Genomic DNA, 24,030 nt, shown 5'->3' with positions numbered 1-24,030 from the left:
ACTTCAAGTGATGTTTGATTCTCACTATCAATCGTCCGCTGATGTCAATGATCATCAGTGGCCCAAAACAAATAAGTCAAATAAGTCCACTCACCTCCTCTGTGTCTGTTTTCTCTATGGCCTCCCTGAAGTTTATATATATGAACTGTGTACAAGTTCCCTCAGAGAAACGTCTAAGTCATGCTCTGCTCTTGTTGTGGCCAGAGAGTATGATATCTCACTCAACGCCCTGCAGTGCACATCACTCCATCCTTAACTCTCTCATTGCCATGGCTTAGTGTAAGTACATCAGCTCAATGGATGCTGAAGTTAGTCATCAGTCAGTTCTCATTGTTGTTGTTTTTTGTTGCTATAGTTTTAACTGCTCTTCAGTCTATGCTCATGTTCAAATAGATCAATATGTCAAATATCAGCATCAAACTCATTGTTTTTGACTTCGTTTTTTCATGTTTGCCTTCTCTGTTCATTTTCAGGGACAAATAATGTCCCCTTGTGGAGGCTTTGTTCAATTACAGGACATTTTGATGAGACATCACATGAGTACACTAGCTATTAATATTAACAATGATGTGAGGCTGCCCTTTTGCTGAAATATACACCTTCTGCACAAAATATTAGGGACATCTTCCTGATATTGACTTGCAGCCCTTATTGCACAGTACACATCTCAATTGTCTCAAAGCTTAACACCCTTCTCTAACTTGTCTGCTTCTCTTTATCTGCACCTCCTCAGCAAAGATAAGGATAATGGCTTTCACCTGGATTCACCTCATCAGTGTAGGCTACTTCATGAGAAGAGTGTGTCCCTACTGTTTTAAACATTCAGTGTACCTTGTGTCGAAACGCTTACTCCGAGCTCTTGATACCACTAAGAGGTAACATTAATCACCGTGTAGCCTCCCACAGGTATAACACATAAAGGATCAAAGCGCTCTCTGATACCTTTGCAGAACGGACTGTGTAATCGTGCAACACAGCGCAGTTGAACTCTTCACACAGCCTCAGAAGAGGACCCAGATTTACTGCTATGGCCATAATCAGCAGGGGCCGCCGCACACAGCCTGATTTAGCCTGACAGTGTTTGAGATTACAAGGCTAATCCTCCCAGCTCAGGTTATCAGGGTACTTTTAGAGTTGGCTTTAGACAGAGGACCGACTCTTAGCCATGGGTCCGTATCATTTTGATTGACAGCCATGCCTGATCTCCCCTCTTTTCTCTTCTCCTCTAGTTTCCCTTCCTCTCCTCTCCTCTCCTCTCCTCTCCTTTCCTTTCCTGTCCTCTCCTCTCCTCTCCTGTCAATCTGCTTCACCTATCTGAGGTAGAGAGTGCTGTTGTAGTATTGACCACTGGCTTCGATCCCACTATAAATAAGATGGAAAACTATTATCAGCCCAGCAGGAGTGAAGGAAATGAAATAATGGCGTCCCTCTGACCGGACAGTGGAACAGTGGACAGTGATACAAACTTATCATATCTTCATTCCTGGTGTTTAGTGTTCTGGCAGCTCCAGACACTCCTTACATTCACTTGTATGATACAGTTACATTTTGGCATCTCTAATGAAGTTTAATGATGGCGGCATCTTGGCTGACATCCTGCTGGAAGGAATGGGCTCTAAAATAATTCTCTGATAGCTGTCTGAAGGCAGCAGTAAAACAAAAATCTGTAATAAGACTTGGAGCTTAGCATAAGTCAAGGAAAGAGGGCATTATTTTTTGCCAGTTGACCTACACTGATAAGTTTGTTGATGCCATCATCACGTCACCAGCTGATTGGCTTACTCAAGGAGTGACAGCTTCACATAACAGACTCATTTGACTGGGCCAGAGCTTTATCCATTCAGTCTATTCATAGAATGACTACACTGTGATACGAAACACTGAAAGGATTCTCTGAGTATTAGGGTTTCTGTGTAAGCTAAATTATCATTCAAAATGTATGAAGATATTGTCATTTAATCAACCACTAGATGGCATATTTGCATTGGTTTAGTTCTTTCACAGCAACAACACCAGCATTTTTCTGGACCCCATGTCATTCAAGGCCTTGATAGGATTGTTCAGCAGCTTTGCGTTATTGAAATGTGTTAGCTATTTTGTGCTGATTTAATACTGCCATAGAGTAGACTTCAGGTTATCTGAAAATTTAAGAAACCCACGAAAAACCCACGAATATCATCATCTTCTAAAAAAATACAATACTAGGATCTTTGGTGTCACTCTTCCTAAATTGTCCCATTGTGTAATAAAACAACTTCTGAGCAAGAGCTTCCTCTTCCTCCTCTTAGACTCAGCAGGAAGGTTCATCAGTTAAGTACAGTTGAGCAATTTTGAGAAAAAGTTGAAAACTTTTGAGAAAAAAATGATCTTACTACCACTGTTCCTCAAACATGTACTTTCTACACCAAGTCATGTAAATGTCTTGCTTGTTCAAAAGTGATCAGTATGCTAAGAAAGCTTGTATATCTCTATTATAATAATTAAACTTCCAAAAATTAATATGAATTATTCATGAGGTAATGAGAAAATGTAACTGTAATTCTTTAAAACTGATTTCACATTTTTGTAATCTTTGCTGAGCTCAATGCAGGTACTTTACAATTTTGTATTCTGATTATATCATTCAAGGAATATATTTACAGTCACCACCCATCACTGCTCCTACTTCTCATCCATGAACCTTCATTTGAATTCAGTTGTCTGATCCAGTCAACCATCTATAGAGTTCTAAGTGATAGGTTGAGGTGATTTAATCCCACCAAAACCAAAACCTTGCAGATTTCACCCGTCCAATGTCACTAGATGGCAATAGAGTACATAGGATGCCATTTAATTTTCTTGCAGACTTTGGGCCACACTTTCTGTTCATACAATCTGCTCATAATCATGTGTACTGCAAATCCTTTGGCATCTATAATTGGCTTCTACAATGACCCAAGAAAAATGCAGAACCCCTCTCTGTCCCATTTCTCATTACACAGGATCAATACTAAGTAGTTACTAGTGATCACGCTTTGAATAGGAAAGAAGTGCAATGACCTTCACTTGAGAAATCAATTAATCCAAATTGTATTCAATCAAAAGCTTACATTTCATTTCCTATAAAATAGCAATGACTATGGACAGAAATGGACAGAATTTGAACTTGACTATGGGTTATAATAGTGAGGTGAATATCCACTGAGTCACTGTAGCCAAGTTATTTGTGTGCTTGTCCAATCTAGCTGAATGATAGAAATGACAAACTTGTGTTAGTGTTCAAGCATGGAAAGCTGCATCACGCTCATGCTGGTAATGGAAATCAAACAAGCAGCAATGAATATATCTTGTCCAAAGGATCCGGTATCCTCCTCTTCTTGACCCTTTGTAGTAATGCTGATATGTATTACTGCAGAGATTGAAGTGTGAATTTCTACAGCAGGGGATGAGTGACGGTAGAAAAGACCAGATGCATAAAGATGGCCACCTCCTGCACTATCCTCAGTGGGTCCTCATGGATATTACCCCACATTTTCCATACTTCTACATTTCTGTCCAGATTGGCAAGCGCAGATGTTGACACTTGTACACTTTGCAGTGTGGGATTGGTCTGAAAGAAATTCTGCCAAACCAGAAAGCAACCATCTTTATGTTCCTGGTCCATTTTAGGTGGTGTAGTCTAGACTCCCCAATAATGTGACAGAGAGGGTGATAATGTGTCGAGTAAGGAGGTCTGCCTGCTGCTCAGTCTCTGGGGTCTGCCTGATTTCAGAGGTCATGATCAGCATTTTGTCGGGGCAGTTTCTGTGATGCTCTCTGTGTGCAGCTCAGGAATGTTAGACCGGAACCCCCCGCATGGTCTCCTGATGTCCCAACCATCTACCATTGAATACAGATGGAGCTAAAGCCTCAGCCTCCTCTAATGGCTTTAAGGCTGCTTCGCGGTGTGGGGTGAGCCAACAAATATGCGCTGAACCAAGCAGGAATGCGCCTGGCACCCTGTCTGCCCTTTAGGGTGGGGGGGCGGAGGAGGAGGGGGTCACAAGAGGGGGAATGAAGTGAGAGGAGGGGAGGCTCTAATGAGACCCTGTAATCACTTAACAGAGACCAGGTGCTCTGTGTCTTGCTGTAGCAGCGCACTGCAGACAATAGAATGCCACTTTCAATTTACAAGAGCCAGGAACAAAGAAGGTCTGGACAAGGTCTACTTTTTGTATGCAAAATGTTTATTGTATGACAAAGTTTATTGCTTTGACACAAATAAAATAGAACGCATTTACAAATATATTATATAACATACCTATAAAACAGATATCCTATTACCACAGTTTGCAAAAGAATAATGACAAATAGCTACAATGCCCTTATATATTTCTTCCTGTACAAAAATAGTTCTATCTGCATAAGTATTTTAATGTAACCTCTATATAACATTTAAATAATGCAATTCAACAGATTTTAACATATATACATATACCTGCAATAAAAACATACAAATATAGATTGCACATGTGTTTATACAAACAATATCAATTTCAAGTATATTTCAATCCATTGTGGACTGGCACATATCTCACAGAATCTAAGGCATTTTTCCCTTATACAGTGTCCAAAAACTTGATATAGACTGAAAGCTTCATAGCTCTTTAGTATAAGTCTATCTCCCTGTTTGGCATTGTGATTAAGATGTCTTTTCCTGATGATTTATTTGACTTTAAGTCCAAATGGAAAAGTGCAGACAAGTACTGTCAGTTTGAAAGGGTAGCATAATCCTTAGAGGATAGAACTTATCCTGGCCTTGAGGAAGAGGTGTGTAAAGTCCCAGTATGTTAGAGGAGAGTTCCCCTCTTTAACCCGGAGGTGTCTCCACTTCGCCAGGCATTAGCACTCTTCCTTCCCCTCTGCCAAGCAGAGAGCAGCACCTGTAGTGGCTCCACGCTGTGCCATCCAGTGCCTGTAGGCCAGCTGCAGTTGTTTGCACACTCTGCATCACCAAGCTGCTCAGCTCAGCTTCCAGAGAAACTCAGTGCAGCCAATCTTGCTCTGACTCAGTCCTCATGCCTGGAAAAAATGTGCTGGAGAATACTTGGCAAGAGTCTGAGGCATTTGGAGAATTTTAGAACAGAGCAGAGAGGACACTCAGCCTGAGCTGCTCCCTCCCTTTTGTTCCCATCTTCTCCCTGCAGCGTCCCGCTCATGTCCGTCTGAGGAGAGCCTCAAGCTTGTGAACTTGTGAGCCAGTTTTGCTCCACACGGGCCTCAGCCTGCCCTGCTCTAGCCTCAGTGAGACTCTGTGCACTGGAAGAGAGCGACGCCTCCGGCCGTATCCCTGTGGGCTGATCTTGTCAATGGGGGCACTTCCAATCTTCAACTTGTTATTGAGCTGGTGGAGGCGGTGTGCCAGGTCGTGCACGGTGCAGGTGCCCAGGGAACAGCCTGGCCTTCTTGACTGGTTGACTAAAGGCTTGGACCTCTTGGTTCGGACACTGATGCCAATGCTGAGAAAGAAGACAAGAGAGAGGACATGAATCCATGCTCTGCATTCCTGAGTGGCTCATGGCTCAGTAGTCCCTGCATAACGTTTGTGTGACTTTTCTTTGACAAGTACATATTGATGAAAAAATGACAAAAAATGACATGATGATTTGGTGATTTTGTTTGTCTAAGGATTGTATGGTATGTGCTCTTACCGGGAATGTGGAATCAGGGTATCTTTGATATCTTCTGGTCTGATAAACTGCTCAGACTCTGCTGTGCTCTCTGCAGATACACTGTTAAGATCCCGTCTCAATCTGCTCTCTATCCATGCACTCAGCCTGGGAGAGAAGAAAAAAATCCATTAATCCAGGGCAGATAATTCAGGTAGCATCTGTTGTCAGAGACCACATCCAGTGTCTGATGAAGAAGATTTTATTCATTTTGTGGCAATTAAAATGAATGAAGACTCACCTCTTTTTCAACTCCGGTTTCATTTCAAGTTCCACACAGTGTGCTACTGTGGCCAGCAGACAGCAATAGAGGAAGGACTGGATGATCAATTTCATTTTGACTCGGACCTCTGTGGAGAAGAGAGAAAACATTTGTCAGTTATTTACTTATAATATAAATTAATATATAACTTGCTAAATTTCCCCTTGTTCCTCTATGCATGTAAACCTCCCTCAGATGCCCATAACAGCCACACTGCTTACACAAGAGTCCAAAAGCCAAGTTATTTGCACTTATCATTCATTTATTTAAAAAGTCAAGCTGAGGTCAGATTTTGCTCGGTTAAGTAAACTTACAACCATGCTTCAGGCCCCTGGCCAATGAAGCAAAGGACACTGTCTACCAATGAGGGCTCCAAAATAGACAAAATAGACAAAAGTCAAAGGAAAAGCAAATGCCGTTCATCTCAATCACCTGATTAAATAAACCCCCCCCAGCAAAAATAAGTGTAACTACAGTAAGCTTAAGTACTTCTGCCAGATGTCTTTTACACACCTAGAGTGCAAGTCCCCCACAGGCACACACATTAAGCGCTGAACTCCTTATATAACCGGACAGATAACCTGTCCTTGTCCACACACTTGAGCCCTGACCTCAAAAAAGCAAGGATAAAGCCATCAGCTGGGAGCACAGCAAATCACAACAATTTCTTCTTCAAAAGAAAGTGCACATACCTGTAGTTCTTTGATAATTCACTTGGATGAGAAAGCTCTTCTACAAAAGAGTAGTCCACAGGTTTCTTGAAATTGCTACTGGTTCTGTAAGGCAGCTGTGACACTCTGCTAATAGCTCCTACACACCAGACAGCAGCCTTTATACAGGAGGTGGGAGGGGCTCATTGACTGACACACACAGTCTCTCATCCGTTTCCCCCACCCCATCCAGGACATTACATTAGTTGTGCTGCTGCTAGTACACGTACGACAGTACAACACAATAAAAGATCAAAAGTCATAATCAAACAATTTAAAATGGTAAAGGGAACAATATTTAGAGCACACTGGGTGAATGAGATTCAGCCATTATATCTTGTTGTTCCCATTTTCTGAGTCACAATATTGTAGTTTTTCACAGCACAGTATTAGGGATGCATCAACTAATTCATTAAAATTTGATTTCTAATATTTCAACAAATCCAGGGTCATCAAAACCAGTTATGTAGACCTAAGTAAAAATACTCCAACTATCCCAATCAAACAACAGTGTTTCGGTCTCAGGCAACTGCCTCATTCCACAAGTGTAGGAGGGGGAGATTTTCTGAGCTTTTCTATTCTGAGATTTTCTTTTCTAATTAATCTAAATTATGACAATAAAAAGGTTTCAAGACTCTCATCTTGACATATTTGAACTTGAAGGTCAATGAGGTATGGATTTTGTCTTGTTTGCATTCAGGCCAACTTGCTTTTTGTATAAAATATAATTTAAGGAATGCTTCTATAGTCTACTTGCAAGGCACTCCCTGAAGTTCAATGTCAGCTTGAAAATACATTGGTTTTGACACAGAGAGAGAGACAAACACTGAGTTACTGATTAAATATAGTAAGTATGCCAAACTGTAAATCCAATATACTCTATGTATTTGTTTGTACAGGACAAATATGTGATGCCAAACTAACCATTTCATTTATTTTGATATTTGGATAAACGCTAAATGGAATTTTACAATTATCTAAAAATAAATCAAGAGTCGGAATATGGACTTGAACAACAACAACCCATGAAGTATGAACAATATTGGCTTAAAACATTTTTTAAATGATTCCTCTGATTTGTAGCTTTTAGAAATTATAATTACTATGACTTGAGGAATGCACAGGCAGGAATCTGTTAGGTGATAATGGGAGAGCCATCAAGTCTGCCTCCTCGTCTCAGAGGATATCTCCCCCTCGCATTATTGGACTTCATCTGACGCCTAGTACAGTGAGTCACTCTAGACCTGTACACAGTTTTACAAGACTACACTTTGCATCCATGTGTGTTTATATAAAAGCTAAATAACTGAAACCAGTACAGACTGAAACATATTCCCACATGGAGCAGCGAAAGAAGATTAAATGTGTGCGGCTCAAAGCAACTACCATGTCAGTGGGGGTCATGAGGCAGATGTTGATTACAAGCCCCTGGGGGCAAATATGCACAGAAGATGCCATCAGGAATAACACATTGGGGGGTAACAACTTTTTGTTTATCATAGCCTTCATCCAAGCAGCTGACCCGCAGCTAGTGAGGATGTGTGTGTAAGTCTGGGGCTGGGAATGCATGGCTGTGAAATGTACATACTGTTATCATGAGATTGTGTAAACCTCAAAAACACTGAACATGTGGAAGCCACAATGCTTTCCAATAGATGGAATCTAACATATGACTGCCTTGCGTTCAGTGTGTGAAATGCTGTGAATACCAAAGAAAAAACTTTTGGTTTCGGTAAAAAAATGCATATAGAGCACTCTCTCTGTGCTCAAGATTTCTGAAGAATTTCAGTGTCAAGTATGTTGAAAGTTATGTTGAAAGAAAACCAAAGTACTCCTTTCAGTTTTGATTTTCCTTTCACTTTTGATGGGGGGAAAACAGCACCTTGGTTTCTTTCAACATGATTTTAGGTATACTTAACAGTGACATTGCACTCTGGCCCATCATCATTCTATAATTTGTATCTTATTTTTTTCCCCTCAGTTTCTGATATAGAAACTTCCTGAACTTATTTATATCTCATGCAACCTCATTCCACACATGGTGTCATATTCTAACACAATAAATACATAAATGTTAAACACATGTGCCGTAAACCAGAACAAAATTTGTAAGCCTTTTGTAATGATAATTGCCTCCGGCAGACAAGTAATCCCCATACTCGGAGTTTAGAGCAAGAGATTGTGCAATCACGACAACAAAATACCGCTGGTGCTTTCCGGCTCCTTATATAGCAATGATTGGCTTGCCCCCCATGAGGCAGCTGTCACAGGAGGGCTGGCACTGGCACAGTCAGTGTGAGTGCCACCTGTACCTGTGTGTTCAGGTAAGTGCGACAGGAAAGGTGAGCAACTAAGCTCATGTAGTGGAAGGTTCACAGAAAAGAAGATGGTTCCAAGCCCAAAGCCATGAATTTGAAATATGATTCAGAGTTGTCACGATGCTGTGATTGACCTGGAAACTGTGTGGCATTTGAGCCTGTGCAAAAAAATAATATTGTTGAGATTTATGTTCGTTCTACTCTTTGGCCGGAAATCTTAATTTAGCTGTCCCATTGGCAAATTATTCTTATATACTGACAAACACTACATGCGAACATCCAACATTTTCAGTCTGATTCAGTCATGTGTTGGCCTGGTTTCAAGTATGTGACTACTTCTGTCGTCATCCTCCACTTATTAGCGAGTACAAAGGAAAAGGAAAGTGAGAGAAACAAGAAAGAGGAAGTGAGAGAAGACTCACTAAATTCCAACTTATTCCGGTGCTATACCCTGTGATAGCTTGTCCTGTATTCATAAATATTCAGTAGTCTGCAGGGAGAGGAGTTTGCCCTCTTCCTCATACAGTAGGTCATGTCACAACAATGTACAGCTTAATAGAGAGTGAGCTGGAAAGGAAAAACTAATTGTGACAATACCAAGAACAATTATCCATTTTCTTGTGTAGAACTAAAGTATTAAGTTGAGTTTGGTTTGAAAGTTCAAACAAATATTTGAGTCCACAGAGTAAGCCTTCATTCATTTTCAATAGAAGCAGCTTTGTCATTATGAAGATTAGAATAGAATCTTAGCTATCTGGGTTCTAGTATTATTGACATGTAACTCCCTGTTCAACTTCAGGACCTGGGTTCAAGCTCCCATGTCAGCAAGCAACCGTCCTACTGAAGTGTCCCTGAGCAAGGCACTGTGCTGCTGACCCTCCACTCTGACCTCGCTCTGTAGGGGACAAGTGAAAAAAAAAGTTTCCCTATGGACAGCAATAATGAAATCATATTATTATTTAACCTCATGGAAACCTCACATGCTACACACAATGTCAATGCAAGTATTTTCCATTTCATTATCAACGTTACTGTCCCATAATTGTTTTTTTTTTTAAATTTTATTTACCATGTCTGTGAATGATTCCCACTGATTACAGACAGTACTTTAGGACAGTGGTACCCAAAGTGGGGTCTGTGGACCTCCAGTGGTCCTTGAGGGGGCTCCTAGGGTCTCTCCAGCAAATCAACAAATCGTTTAATTTCACTGTTATTTTATTAACTACACAATGAGCGCAATTAGAGAATATATTAGGGTCACTATTTTGATCATAGGTTTCAAACTCCCCACTGTGGTTATCAATATCTTCCCATCTATAACATGGACAGTTTTGCATTTCTATACTAATATCATAGCTAAATCTTCTCTAATGGGGTTCCTAAGGACAAAAGCGTATCATGGTCTAATACGTGTCTATTTGGCGGTCCTTGGCATGAAAAAAAGTTGGGAAACCCCTGCTTTAGGGCCAGAAAGTGGCCCTGATACAAGGGCCCACAGTCTCCTATTTGTAAACTGAAGGGCCCACGCCCATGGATGCCTCCTGCTCCTGCACGCAAGCGCACTGACACTCCTTCTGTCAAACATGGCTGTGCTTTGGAAGAAAGAAAAATGCTGAATTGTGTTGGTAAACCTCGGGAAAAACAGCAGACATGGCTAGATTGGCTGATTACTTTATAGTCGTGGGATATGATCAGGAAAAAGCCGGTAAGTTTCATAACAGATCGGGTGGCAGATTGAGCCTCAACGCTGAGGTTTATATCCAGGCCGTCAGTCAGTGTGATGGTGTTGATGCCAGATAGCTTTGCGCTTAGCCTAGCCGCACAGCTACCATAGGAGATTGGAAACACTTTCTTTTTCATTAACCAGCGAGGTGCTGAATGTAATCTGGTGCGCGCGTATTTACAGATCAAGCCCACGCCTCGTCGCGAGTCAGCAGTGGTTATTTACACACGATGCGTTTCGATATTTGGACGGGATCATTTGAAACTTTTCATGGATTGAGTCAAAATCTGTCACATCCTGTCCCTGTTGATTGTGCCGCTGTCAGGTCCTTCCCTCGGCGGTCTGGATGGCTTCACAGCCAGCGAGCTGATGAAGGGTTTTCTAGGAGAGAAAACCTGCAGTAACGCTCGTGGAAAGATTTTGTATCATGCAGCCAAACCTTGTTGTTCGTTCATCTAATTTGTTTTGCTGACCCAGGCGAGGTCAGTACTAGTCGTCCGGTTTTGCATCCCATGTTTTGTATTTTAGCTGCGTAATGTTGGAAGCCATGCTCCTGCTACTTGCTTGCCCTGAGCGTTTTATTACAGGTCTATTTTTACCCACTGTAGGCGTACGTGTCATTGATCTGTTGTATTATATTTGTTTTTGCCGGAAGAGTGCTGAACTTTTAGATGATGGGCGTATACAGCTGCAAGAAAAGGCAGTCCTTGTGGTTAGCCTGATCCTCTGCCCTCTTATCCCTCTCCAGTGTTTTTCTCCGCATGCAATGCATGAGTATAGGGATATGAGGCTCCTCATGCTTGAAATTGACGTTATGCCTCAGATCCATTATTTTGTGCACCCAAGAGAGGGGACTTGACAGTTTTGCAGAAATTGGATTCAAAGGTGGATAGTGTTAGTATAACTGTCCTAAGCTTTTTGCAAACGTGGTGTTAAGTGCTCACTTTTCACATTACCTTGATTACATATGACAATCAGTCCTTTGTAATAAGCTCAAGTTATTGTCACCTTTTATTGCTACTCATCTACAGGTCAGGATCAACTTTGAATTGCTCTTGTCTGAATGGCCTGCAGAATAAGAACAATATTCAGTTAATCTGCCATAAAGGAAGAAAATAAGTCCCTAGCCTAGAGCAGTGGCTTCCCTCCAGAGCCATGTGTGAGAGAGGGGCCAGACCAGCTGAATCCTCTTAGTCGCCATAGCCTTGCTATGCACAATAGGTAAACAGTGTCTTTCATCGGCTCTGCGCATCCCAGCGCCAACTGACAAATTAATTTTTTGTGCTCTAGGGACAAAATGTTCCTGGCATCACCAGAGGAGCCTGAATGGATTCACATTCAGACAGTCTCACCACAAGAAGACGCAGGGACCATAAGTTTAGTTTTTCTCCATTGCTTACTATGATGAGAAATCAATGGGTGGAGAGAGCAAGTAAGAAATCTGCCATCTCAGACTGTGGTCTATTAGAGTGCTGTGGCAGGCTTATGTCTGCTCCACAAGTAAGGATCCCCAGAGAAAAATGATCCCCCGCTCTTTACTGAGTTGTATTCGTCTGCCTTTATTATGTTGTTTTGCTGAGTGTAATGATGCACATCAGTTGTTGGTTTGGGTCTGAACTCTGCAGAGTTGGCCTTGTTTTGGAATGGGAGCGATTTTCTTACAACTGGAAAATGAAAATGATTTTCAGACTTGACATACTAAAAAGATATAAAGGATGCCTATGTTGATTTTACTTCATTCATTCATCGAGAGCACTTCCAGTTTACGCCAGTTTACGCTCAGCTGTACAGAAGCCAAGCTGCTGGTTGGAGCAGTGTCCAGTAGGCTGTCTAGACAGCAGATGTTTTCTCCTCCACCTTGCTCATTAAGTCAAACCAGGGATGCTTGCAAAGGTCACCAAGCCCCCTGTACTGTGATGGCTTTTGCTCCACTGGCCTGACCCAGTTCTCATTGTTAGATTACTATAGATGGACCACTGGCAAATAGTGCTAAGCATGTAATCTGTTGAGGAATAGGCTAAACTCCCAATCCATGATGAATCAGACTGACTTCTTAAAAACTACAGTAGAACTAGGCTATCTCTTAAAGAACTATCCTTTTAAATCCTGCTACAGGAAATTGAGTAGTGGTAATGTAAAACAGAGTTGCAAAGAAATAACCCTACCAATGAAAAATGGAAAGTTTTTTTTTCCTTTAAAGTAGGATAGACAGACCTGTAAACTACAGCCAGAATTACCAACCTAAGCATTGTGGACAACCTTTCTCTGAGAGGTAGGAATACAGGCAGATACACTGAGCCTGGAGTGCTAACACAGTACAGAAAAGAACCAATACCAAATTCTATTAGGACCACTATGTTGCCTTTGCGAGAACTAATTTCGATGACTTTCCAGAGTTTTGCTTCTCTTCTCTTCTTTTAGACTATCCAAAAGGACAGAAATGGCTCCTTTCTGTGGACTTTTGCCCTTTAGCAATGAATATAAACGTAGAGTCTGTGTCTCTAGCCACCACAAAATAATTTAATCGCTTTTGTCAGTGAAGGACACTTCTAACTATTTGACTACAACACAGGTGACCCATATAGAAACATTTATTGAAAGGCAAATTATTGTCCTTGGTGCAGTAGGCTGAAGTGTGACTGAAGACCAGAGAGGCCGTCTGACCCATCACATGTAGCCTATTTCAGCTATATGAAAAATAATATAATATGCACAGTGGTGATGGTGATGATGATAAAAGAAGAGGTGGATTGAGGCGGGAATCTTCCATGAGAAATTCAACACTAGTTGGCTTCCCTGGGTGCTAATGTCATCCACAAACCTTGGAATTATTTTCGTGCATAATGTTGGAATGCAAACACCCTGGTTTAGTTGGACGACGTCTGTATTGAACAGGAAGTGTGTATTTTCTTTTTGCAGTAGGACATTGTTTCTCTTTATTGGCAAGGTGTTATATACTCTCTGGCTTGCTGCACACCATAAATTGTGATTTGCTAAGTGAAACAGAGGAATTTGCCCAGCTGCCTTTCACAAACAGTTTATTGGATGGATATCATCACCCTGTATCAAAGTGCTTTTTGAATATGTTTCACGGACATAATGCCCAATCGTGATTTTGTGTGACTTTATGGTTTGGATTTTCTGGTCTGGACTCAGAAAATGGCTTATGTAACGTAGTGCAAGCCTGCAAGATAGAAAAAGAAAAAACAGCATTCCAAGTGACCAAGAGCAAAATGCTTCCATATGCAGATATCTCATGATTATGTGATGTTGCTGTGTGTATGTCATAGAAGCTGTGTATTTATAGCGATACACATATGCAGGCATTCAATCTGGAGTAATTTCTCAATCAGCGTCTACTGTACTGAAGTTGCATGACTCAAATGACTGTGCCATATATGAAACACTCTGGATTAACATGGCTATGACAGATCTAGAAATGCCTTTGAAGCATTATTTTAATAGTCGTACCAAGGATGTTTTTATATATTATGTTTTATCTCCCAGAACTTGTCATGAATTGGCTTTCTGTTGTGACTTCTCAAAGAGTGTTTGTGTTTTGTGTGGCGGCTTACTTGGCGCACCCACAAGGAAATTGCTTTTGCAAATAACAGCCATTTCTTAAAAGACAGAACAAAACCAGCATTTCAACCACTGAGAGGTTCATGTTTTTGTCAGCTATTTTTGCGTAGTTATTTAATCTGATGAGAAATGCTATGGCAATAGCCTCTGTTGGTGTTTCTGTGGTTTATCTTGATTGTTTTCTTCCGTAGCTTGCCTGCTCAACTCAATCATTAGACTATTTCTTGGCTATCACACTAGGCCTTTATAAAATGGTTTTCAAGCTTGTGTTGCTCTACACCAGTCGGGGGTCATAATTTAATTTACCGGATCCTTTTCATTAGCTTCAAGTACTGTAGGTTTGATTAACTGTTTGAATTGCAGCACACATGCCTGCTGGCTCTGGGTTAGCATTTGAGCTAAACTCATCTCCTCTCTGCAGTGAATGCCTGCACAGTTGGGCTGCATGCTACTGAGAACATATCAACATATTATATTGTGCTTTTCATGCTGTATTTTGTGGTTGCAGTATGAATTGCTTAACATCTGGACACAGCTTTTTCTATAGAATTTCTTTTTAAGAGCCTAAAAAGTTGGAAAAATGGGGAAGGAGATCAGAAAATGACAAGCAGATGCTGTTGAATTTGCTCAGTTTGGATAAAATGACCAGAATTTTGTTCAGGAGGCTGCTTGGAACCTATCTCATGCTATATCATATAAAAATTAAGCTTCTGCTGATTTGGAATTGCAACATTCATTGTTGCAAGTTTGTTATCTCAAACTCAGTTGTAGAACATGGAAGTATTTGATTAATCATAGGAGAATGGAAAGGTGGTGGTTATCCCTTTTCTACAGATAAAGAGTTCATTACACTCTTTCCCTACCCCAATGAGTTTATGTCTAACATATCAGATTGCATAGACAACAAGGTTTAACAAAATGTTGGCTCATGATAATCTGCCCAAGATTATACTTGATAATCCTCCATTTATTCTAAGTTTTTTTTCCAACGGAAAGGTGAAATACATCTGTTAACTTAATAACTGCAGTAATTACTAAATTTGGCTAAGTCTAATGCTATAAAGAAAATGTTGTTTTGATACATTGACTTGAGAAACTGACTTTTCCTTTTTGCTGGAGCTGTTTATTTCATTTTGTAGATGCCAGATCTTGAAGTGCTGCCATGTGTTGTTGTTGTGTTTCTAAATCATTATTGAGTTTGTGTTGCCTGTTTTGTTTTACGAACAGTGACATAACACATAACTCAGTCCTCATGGAATATTCTGCACAAAATTGGTTATGGCCAAATCCAAGGGAAGGTTGTGAGTTAAGAATAATGGAACCTGAGGCCTGTACTACGAAGCAAGTTCAACATACCCAGGATATCTTTTCGTTATCTGGCTTCACTAAGCCTAACAACCGCAATCACGCTAAGCGGTCACATGACGGTGGTTATCAACTCGATAAATCAACCCAGGTTTTCCCAATCTAGCTATGAGCGCGTTCACATGAAACAGGCGGGGTTTGTAACAAATAGCCAATCACATGCAACATGGACAGATCCAGATCAGACAATTCGGATGAGATAAGATGAAACTATTGATCCCCGTGGGGAAATTAGATTGTTGCGCAGCAAAAGTAATATGACTCAGCGGGGAAAAGGACATAGAATATAAGCGCAAAACTATAAAAATAAGTAATAGCCTAAAAATAGGAGAAAATAATAAAATAGGCTAATCAAACAATAAAAGCCATAGACAATAGACCTAATTATAGGATGATATAAGCCCTAATATGTCCTGCTGACATTTTCAACACATGGGTATCGGAAAGAAATGGATAGCTACTAACATTGGGTTCTTCTCTCAAGAAGAACAAATTCTTATAATTACAAAACATAACCGCAAAAAGTAAAAGTTGTTTCTGCTTCCAAGGCTAGAGAGGATTACTGGAGGAACTGCCCCGTCATTAGGACACAGTGGGCATATTTTTCATTGATAAAATAGTTTGTGGACACATTGAGGCTGTAAAAAGATTTTCTATTCATAAAGTCGGCCTCATGTTCTTCGGGGCTGCGGTAATGGAATATGAAATAGCCTACATTGAACCAAACACTGTCGGGAATCCAATTAAATAAAGTCAGCGCAATTAATATATGCAACATAACTTTAATCCGTTAATAATATGGTCAATTAAGTAGCCTACCTGCTATATCTCCGATATAATGTTATCATGGAAAACAACGTGATTCTACTGGTCTGTAAACACGTCGCCCTGCGAACAGCACTTCTTACTGTCTGTTAATTTAAAAATAGCCTAACAGTTTTCAGTTTTTTATTGTGATTTTAATTTGTATATTTGTCCATATCGGGATCCTGTAGGAATGGTGACTCCCTGTTTCCAGAGAGCTGATTGGTCAGAAGGCCTTTTTGATCCGATACCCTGAACTGAACCTGCTCCGGAGCAGGTTAGCCGTGCAGCATAAGTTACCATGGTGATCTACCCCGGTTAAAAGTGAACCACCTTCGTGAGACCGAAAACCCAGGGTTAAACCTGAAGTTACCTCGCTAACCCCAAATCCTGCTTCGTAGTACAGGCCTCTGATGTCAAAATGAGCAGTTTACACTGATTGAGTTCAATGTTTACATTTTCATCTGCCATTGCTTCCTCTGGAGTTCAGACTTCGCACTGATCATCCAAGACCCTGCCCACAAATTGAATAATCCAATCAAAATGCCAGAACATCCCAGTAATCGGACCGCCCCCTGGAGGCAGCCAGACTCACGAAGTGTCAAAAAGTTCTAACAAAGTAGGCGTGGTTAACATCCAGAAACAAACGAACGATTCCGTGGAAAAACAAATGTAAACGCTGGCTCTTTGGAGGGCTGGGTCCAGGCTACCTCCGAACCACCTGCTCCCAGTCCTCATTCCATATCCTCATCCAAAAACATCAGGGTGCCGGGTGCATCATCTTCTTTCCAACTGGCTTCCCGAGAGTAGTGCCTGATATATGGCATTTTGTGATTTCAATAGAGGTAGACTGAATGCAACCTTCTTAATCACATAAGTAGGCTAAAACAAACTACAGGCAACCGACAAAATAGGGGAAACATATTTTATTGCACTACAAAGTTAGTTGTATCTGCACATGAGAAGATGAGCTGATTTGATTGGCCATGATTGACACAAGCCCCTACCAGACCTTTCCACAGAGCCATGGAATTGTTCAATTCCACAGGATTGTGGTATTGTTTCTGTTTTTTCGAACTTCAGGGATTTTCTGCCTCCATTGATCGGTTGTTCCAGGTTTGGCAGCTTCCGGTTTGGATTCAGACTTAGTGGTGAGAGGCATCCTGACCACAATGGAGGAGTTCCTTCCTGTCTGTTGTAGAATGCACAAGTGTGGTAACTAGCACTGGCCTGGGCAGGGAAACTCCACTGGCTAGCTCCACTACTCTCGATCAAGGATCTTGATAAGGGGTTATGCTAAAGAGACAATCAGAGCTTTGTGTTTCACGTGTTAAGTCAAGTTCAGGTTAGAATAGACATTTTAAGAGTGAAAAAGAGATGAGATAGGTTGGTGTACATTAGGAAGAAATAGAAATCAAGCAATAGGAGATCCCTTTCTCTGACTACCCCTTTTCTTAATCTGATGAGTTTCTATGACAGCTTGACTGCAATAACTGCATTTGTGATACAAGCTAAGTATGAGATGAACTCTTGTGTCCGCATTTGGTGATTAACCACACAGACATTGTTCTAAACTCAAACAAGTCTAAGAATCAACAGATGTAACCAAGGGAATTGTGCACAATGCACAATGAATTGTGTCTAATCCTAGTTTCCACAACTAGCCTAATAATTGGTGTCTGCCTGTGTTGTAAATCTGCACCGGCTAATACAATAAAATTATGTAATCAATGAAGATAAATTGCTTGTATTCTAATAAACTGGTCTCCAGTTAATCTTGGGTAGCCACACCTCCGGCACATGCTGAGAGGTCTGGAGAAAATGTTAGAGAAGTGAGAGAACGGGACCTCAGAGAGAGAGTGGAAGTGACACTTCTTGCTTGTTTTTCTGACTGGGTGTAACAACACTAGCTGCCTAGCCTGCTACATTACACCAGACAATGTCGATGAAGCCATCACAGTTTCTCATCTTGAAAACTCTACTGAACGACAGAGATGTAATAGGCATGTTTACCAAGATGCAATGGTAAAAGTTTGATTGACGAAGCATGGCCAACAGCCTATGATCTATATTACATCGAAGAAAGTAAACTATAGTATTAGTAGTCTGTTCTCTCATGCAATAATGGTGGAACCGATAGTCGTAGCGAATGCCAATGGAATCGCCAATGCATTCTCAGGTCGATTAGGCCTGAAAGTCTTTTCAAAGCTCACTGTGAAATAGGCCCCAGTTGAGTGGACAGCAGCTGTCCAGTGAGCTGGATGCCTTTCTGTTCACTATCGGCCCTCCTGCTCTCCCCCAGCTCTTGGCGGAGAGAGGGTCTACGCCGTGTCTGGGAAATAATGTGATCAGACCTCTTTGGATTATACAAGCAAGTAGCACAAGTACATGCACTGGCATCAGCCGTACCAATTTGTCGCTAAATGGACACATTAACATTTTTCGTCATAGTCCGAAAAAGCAGTTAGATTGGTTGCTAGTCGCTTTTGAGAAATAAAATTGCCAGGGGATCTGAAAAGTCACTAAGTCACTCTTGCAACAAATTTGCCAAGCTGGCGACAGAGAGTGCCAGTGCAGAGCTCTGCTGAAGCAAAGTTTGATTGGGTTTAATGATGTCAATAACCCACAGCGTCACCGCCCTTTTCTAACCAACTGTTTTGTTAGAACTTTTCCAGACCTCCTGGCATGAGCAAGAGGTGTGGCCATGCAAGTTAAGTCTCCAATTTCTGAAACAGCACACTGTTTTTTTTGTTTTCTCAGCACAGAAATGTCAAACCAGCAAGTGGATATCTTTGTATATCTTTTTTTTCCATGCTTGCATTGTACTAATCCTTACGTTGGGTTTTGACCATGGCACAGGCACAATCCAGTACTGTTATTTCTGTTCTGTTTGTGGTTCTGGATATGAGACTTGACAAGTACACACCCACAGTGGTTCCAATGCATAGTACAGTACATATGGTACAGCATATTCCTTTTTTGAATTTCCCCCTTGGGGACAATAAAGTTCAACTTAACCTTCATTTGAACTTACTTTGGTTTTAAAGATTTTAATTTTAATCAATTCTTGGGAAGTAACAACCAGAAATTATACATCACTAGATTTATGATAAGGCTGAAGCCTACATGTTTTCTCAATTAATTATTTATTTTTGAATATTTAAGTTGATCATGGGTCCTGAAGCAAACCACATGTCTTGGCTATGTGATCAGTATCTACCATGGATTTGTCTTCTTTTCCTATGGAAACAGTGCCATATATTTATGATCATGAGCAAAGGAGAAGCTTAAGAAGCTCTGTAATAACCTTGTATGTGGTTACTTAATGTTTTGAAGCTCAAACGCTCCTTGCTTGCATCATTGTGATTATTTTTCTTTTCCTCCAGCTTTTTGACTTGGGCATGACCTCTCAGCGATGTCTATCCTTCCAAATATTTTTCCTTCTCTGCAGCTGTCTTTGGACGCTGGAATGCTTCCTGGAATTGGATCTTTATGACATCATCAATTTGCTAATCTCTGATACCCTTTTGCCATGCAAACAATGCCCTTGCCTATTCTTTTGCATATCACCCACAAGAACATCCAGTCCAGTATATCTCTAGGATGGAGGTTATGGAAAGCTGTTTGACAGGTTTTTGGAGCGCAAATAGGCTTAACTCTGAAACAGCCTTGAGATCTATCTGGGTGTCTCTAACTTGTATGGGTTCTGGGATGTTAAAAGAGGGGCTTGGTAGTGGAATGGAGGAGAAGTGAGTTAGAAGTATTGGAGAACCTGTGCTTGAACTGGTCCACCTGTCTGCATAACAAGGCCAAAAGCAGGTTGGGGGCTGACGTGGATATGACGTAAGCTGGCGGCATACAGTCCGCTGGGGGCCTGGCCATACATGGTAAAATAAGCATTTGGCTGATTTATAGAACAGCGCTGCAATGAGATAAGTCAGGAAGATTGATGGAGCTTTTTCCAAGAGGAGAAACATCTGCTCTAATCAAGAAAGACTAACAACGTTTCTTCTGGTTATTTTTCACTGGTTGTTGAGACTATGCTAAATCACGCAACTGAGTAATAAACTATTAGGCCTATTCCATCTCTCTTTTTGTCTGTTGGGCTCAGTTCTGGCTTTGCTGTGTATGAGAGCAAATATTTGTTCGTCATTCCCTCAGCACACATTTGTCTTGTGTCCTAAAATTGCTTAAGTCACATTTTGTGTGTGTGTGTGTGTGTGTGTGTATTGTGCTCCAGACCAAAACTTGTAGTAATGGTGTAAATTCCAGGTAGGGTTGCTGAGGAAAGGAATATTATAAGATTTTAGCTGAATATTATGAATATTATATTTTTTGTGAAATATCACAACCTTCATTATGTTGCTAACTTACAAAATTGCATTGGTACAGTAATTGGTGAAGATGTTAAAATATATTGAGATAATTTCTAATAAAATATAATTGTATTGCCTAACATTTTGAAGTGAAGCTCTGGTAAATAAATGAGGTATAATATTACAAAGGCAAACAAGTGGCTCTGATTGAATGCAACGTTGGATAGCTAGCTATCCTGACATCAACAGAAACTCTGACATTATTTCAAACCACTGACTCAAACGACACAATTGTTCTCTACTTATCTTTGTTTTTTTTTTAAAATATTTTATTCATGTAGTATATCAAACAGAAATTGTACAGGATCTGCAAGCCTTCTGGTCTGTTTTAGTCATGGTGGGTGGAATGTTTTCACTGTTTCACTTCAGTAGGGAAACAGGAAGCACAGCTTTTGTCTCCCAAAAATTCCTCTTCAACAAACTGGTCGGCTACTGTCACATCGTCTGAGATTCTTTTGGTTGCACACCTCTATAGAAAATGACTGGATCTCCAGTTACTTAATTGCTTGAATTAATGGTAACTGTGCATGCAAAGTTGGCAAACCCATCGGGATCAACAAATCCATCTCCCCCGCCCCCCTTTTATTTTATTTTATTTTATTTTATTTCGATGCTGCTAATCCTGATGAGGCTTCTCATGTTGATTTTGCCTGTGGAGTCTTTGTGGGTATGTAGAATCGCCAAGTGGTTCAGTCTTTTTGTGGTCATGGTGCTCCTCACAAATGTTTCAATCTCTGTAATCCACTGCAACATCTCTCTGCTGTGCATGTTGCAACTGGCAACATGCACAGCAAAACACTTCATAAGTTTTGAAATGCAACACATGTCTGATGTCTTGCATGGAGTGCTTCTCCTTTGTTGTGCCCAATCATCACAGTTCCCATGTTTTTCACGCTCTTAGAGGAGAACCGGTTTCCTAGGCATTTGATGCAACAGTCAATGATGTCCAGGTACATTTTCTGAAAATGTTTCTCCTCTGACCCATCAGGAAAACACCACGTTGGTCTCTGATGCGGCTTTCACTACTCCTTCATAAAATGATTTGAAGTATGCGTCGGAAGTATGTTTCTGGTGAGGGTGGAGGAGAGAACGTCAGTGTTGGTTTTTGGCCAAAGACAGCTTGAATGGACCCATTCACCTCCTCCATTGGTCCCATTAACGCCACCAGAAGTTGTAGAGTGAAGTAGAATGAAAACCGTAGTTGCTTGAGGTGTCCAGAGCCCCTCGATCCTACTTTTTCAACAATTTTTCTAATATATCTACTCAGGTATTGCATTAAACTGTGTCAGTTTTTGACAACAGCTTTAAAGCTGTTGACCTGCATAAACCAGCCGATGGGGAACAATGGTCAAAGGCTCTTTCCACCTGTTCTACTCTTTGAGCGGAATGACTCAAACCATGCAAGCCATCTTTCACTACATTGATAGTGTAGCGCTGCTTTACTGTCTTGATACCAAGATTGAGATTGTGGATTGGCCTCTACAGTTAGACCAAGACAGACCAAACCTTGTTAATGCATCATCGAGGATCGAAAACAGAGTGGCAGAGGAGGTGCACTCAACCTCATAAAAGCCAAGAAAGTCTTCCACACTTTCCAAATCTTTATCCATACACCTGAGACAGATATTCAGTGGTGCTACAGGTTGGCAGTAACCCTAGTACCAAACCTGGATAGCTTGCGCTGAACTAAACATGAAGCATACTCTGTAGTAGAGCAATTTACAGGAGATCCACACTAAATTCAAGGCAAAATATCGGCCAAATTCTGTTGCCTAATGGTTTTGTTTATGGTTTGGTTTTGTAGCTTCGACATCTGCTTTGTGCTTGTAAGTTTTACAAGTTTTTTTTTTTAACCGATAAATTTTAAGCCTTTCTAATCTAACACATGGTGTTGATAAACTGGATGCCCTGCTTTTGGCATTTGGCCTATTTTTTTTTTGTTCATGAAATTCAGCAGTTAGTTTTGGTAAATTCACACCCCAGTTTGTTTAAATTGTATTTCTTTTTTTGTGACAAAGAATGGAATATCCTGGTTTTTGGAATTCCTTCCCCTCATTTTTTTGCTAGCGGATGTTCAAATTAGCATGTTCCTTTTCAGGCCTGGGTTCTATTATCCTGGCCGATGGGATTCTTTATTGTTATCAGGGGGGCAGTATTTGAAAGCTCGGCTTGTTTTAATACAGACTGCAGCCTCATGGAATGTGAGGAATTCTGTCATTTATTTTCATCCTTGGGTGAAAATTAGAACTTGGAGTACTCGAAGCATGAGATTTCAATTAGAGGAGCAGTAAAGACCTGAAGATATGTAGGGGTCAGATAGACCTAGCGCTGTCCTTATACAGTGTATGGATATGTGCTCCACTAGTACTGCAGGTGAAGACCGGCACCACTGCCACCAGCACCCAGCTCAGTTCTGTACTAACCCAGAACCCTAATACACACACAGTCCTCAACCAACAAACACACAAGCCACATCCCCACACACAGGCCAAAGAGCCTCATCAAGATGGATTACCCTCTCTGTCAGACCGAGGTCTGGGTTTCAGGGAGTTGCTGACAGCAGGCTTGAGCCGCTCAAGGCAGGAGGGCTGCAGCAGCCCACTGAGAGCTACAGTGTGTCACGGTGATGAGGCGTAGCAGTTGATTCTGCTGTTTGTCAAGCTAATTCCGGTACCTGACCTCTGGCCAAACTGTGACACCGGGGCTTCTCTAAGTACAGCAGGCCATTCGCCTGCTAAGTAGATTGCTGAGTCATGGTATTTTGCTGTGTTGAGATGTGATAGCTTGATTGTTATGTTACATCTCTGTTGTCACTGAGTTTTTTTTTGATCATCTTTGATTCTCCATTACTTTACACCCACCTTGCCATTCAGTATACAGCATGCTGAGAGAAGTCACTTCTGTCCAAAAACACATTGCCTCATTTTTTTTTTTTGGAGGCAGAAGTTGTTGGTTAAAAATGACTTCAGAAAAATAGCATGCAGCACATTGCAGTTTGCTTCCTACTTCACAACATGGTAATAAATGATAAATCAGATACCTCAATTATCCGTTTATCTTGGGTTACTGGCAACTAAAATTTCAATCAAGACTCTCAGCAGGAACAAATAGCTTAAACTGTGTTCAACATAATAGCTGTAAAGTTAATTTAACACATATTGTGCATCAAGCAAACTGTGTTCAGTTAGATAGCATTTCCTTAT

At 40.9% G+C, this 24,030-nt stretch overlaps 2 protein-coding genes across 3 annotated transcripts in view; one reads left to right on the top strand and one right to left on the bottom strand.

Annotated features, from left to right (window-relative positions):
- Positions 1-4,233: 4,233 nt before the first annotated feature.
- Positions 4,234-6,747, bottom strand: adma (adrenomedullin a). The gene is made up of 4 exons (XM_071912210.2): positions 6,642-6,747; positions 5,929-6,037; positions 5,670-5,795; positions 4,234-5,477 (listed from the first exon to the last, which is right to left on the bottom strand). Exons 2-4 carry the CDS (start codon positions 6,021-6,023, stop codon positions 5,174-5,176), a joined length of 525 nt encoding a protein of 174 aa, XP_071768311.1. The 5' UTR covers positions 6,024-6,037; positions 6,642-6,747; the 3' UTR covers positions 4,234-5,173.
- Positions 6,748-10,557: 3,810 nt separating this feature from the next.
- Positions 10,558-24,030, top strand: part of sbf2 (SET binding factor 2) — a 105,488-nt gene continuing 92,015 nt past the window's right edge. For both annotated transcript variants that reach the window (XM_078282748.1, XM_071912213.2), the window contains exon 1: positions 10,558-10,682. In XM_078282748.1, the coding sequence (XP_078138874.1) occupies positions 10,628-10,682 (55 nt within the window). In that variant the 5' untranslated portion in view covers positions 10,558-10,627. The remainder of the gene's footprint in view (positions 10,683-24,030) is intronic.

This window comes from Centroberyx gerrardi, chromosome 1, assembly GCF_048128805.1.
Source record: "Centroberyx gerrardi isolate f3 chromosome 1, fCenGer3.hap1.cur.20231027, whole genome shotgun sequence".
Classification (NCBI taxonomy): domain Eukaryota; kingdom Metazoa; phylum Chordata; class Actinopteri; order Beryciformes; family Berycidae; genus Centroberyx; species Centroberyx gerrardi.
This window is presented reverse-complemented; position numbering and strand designations above follow the sequence as displayed.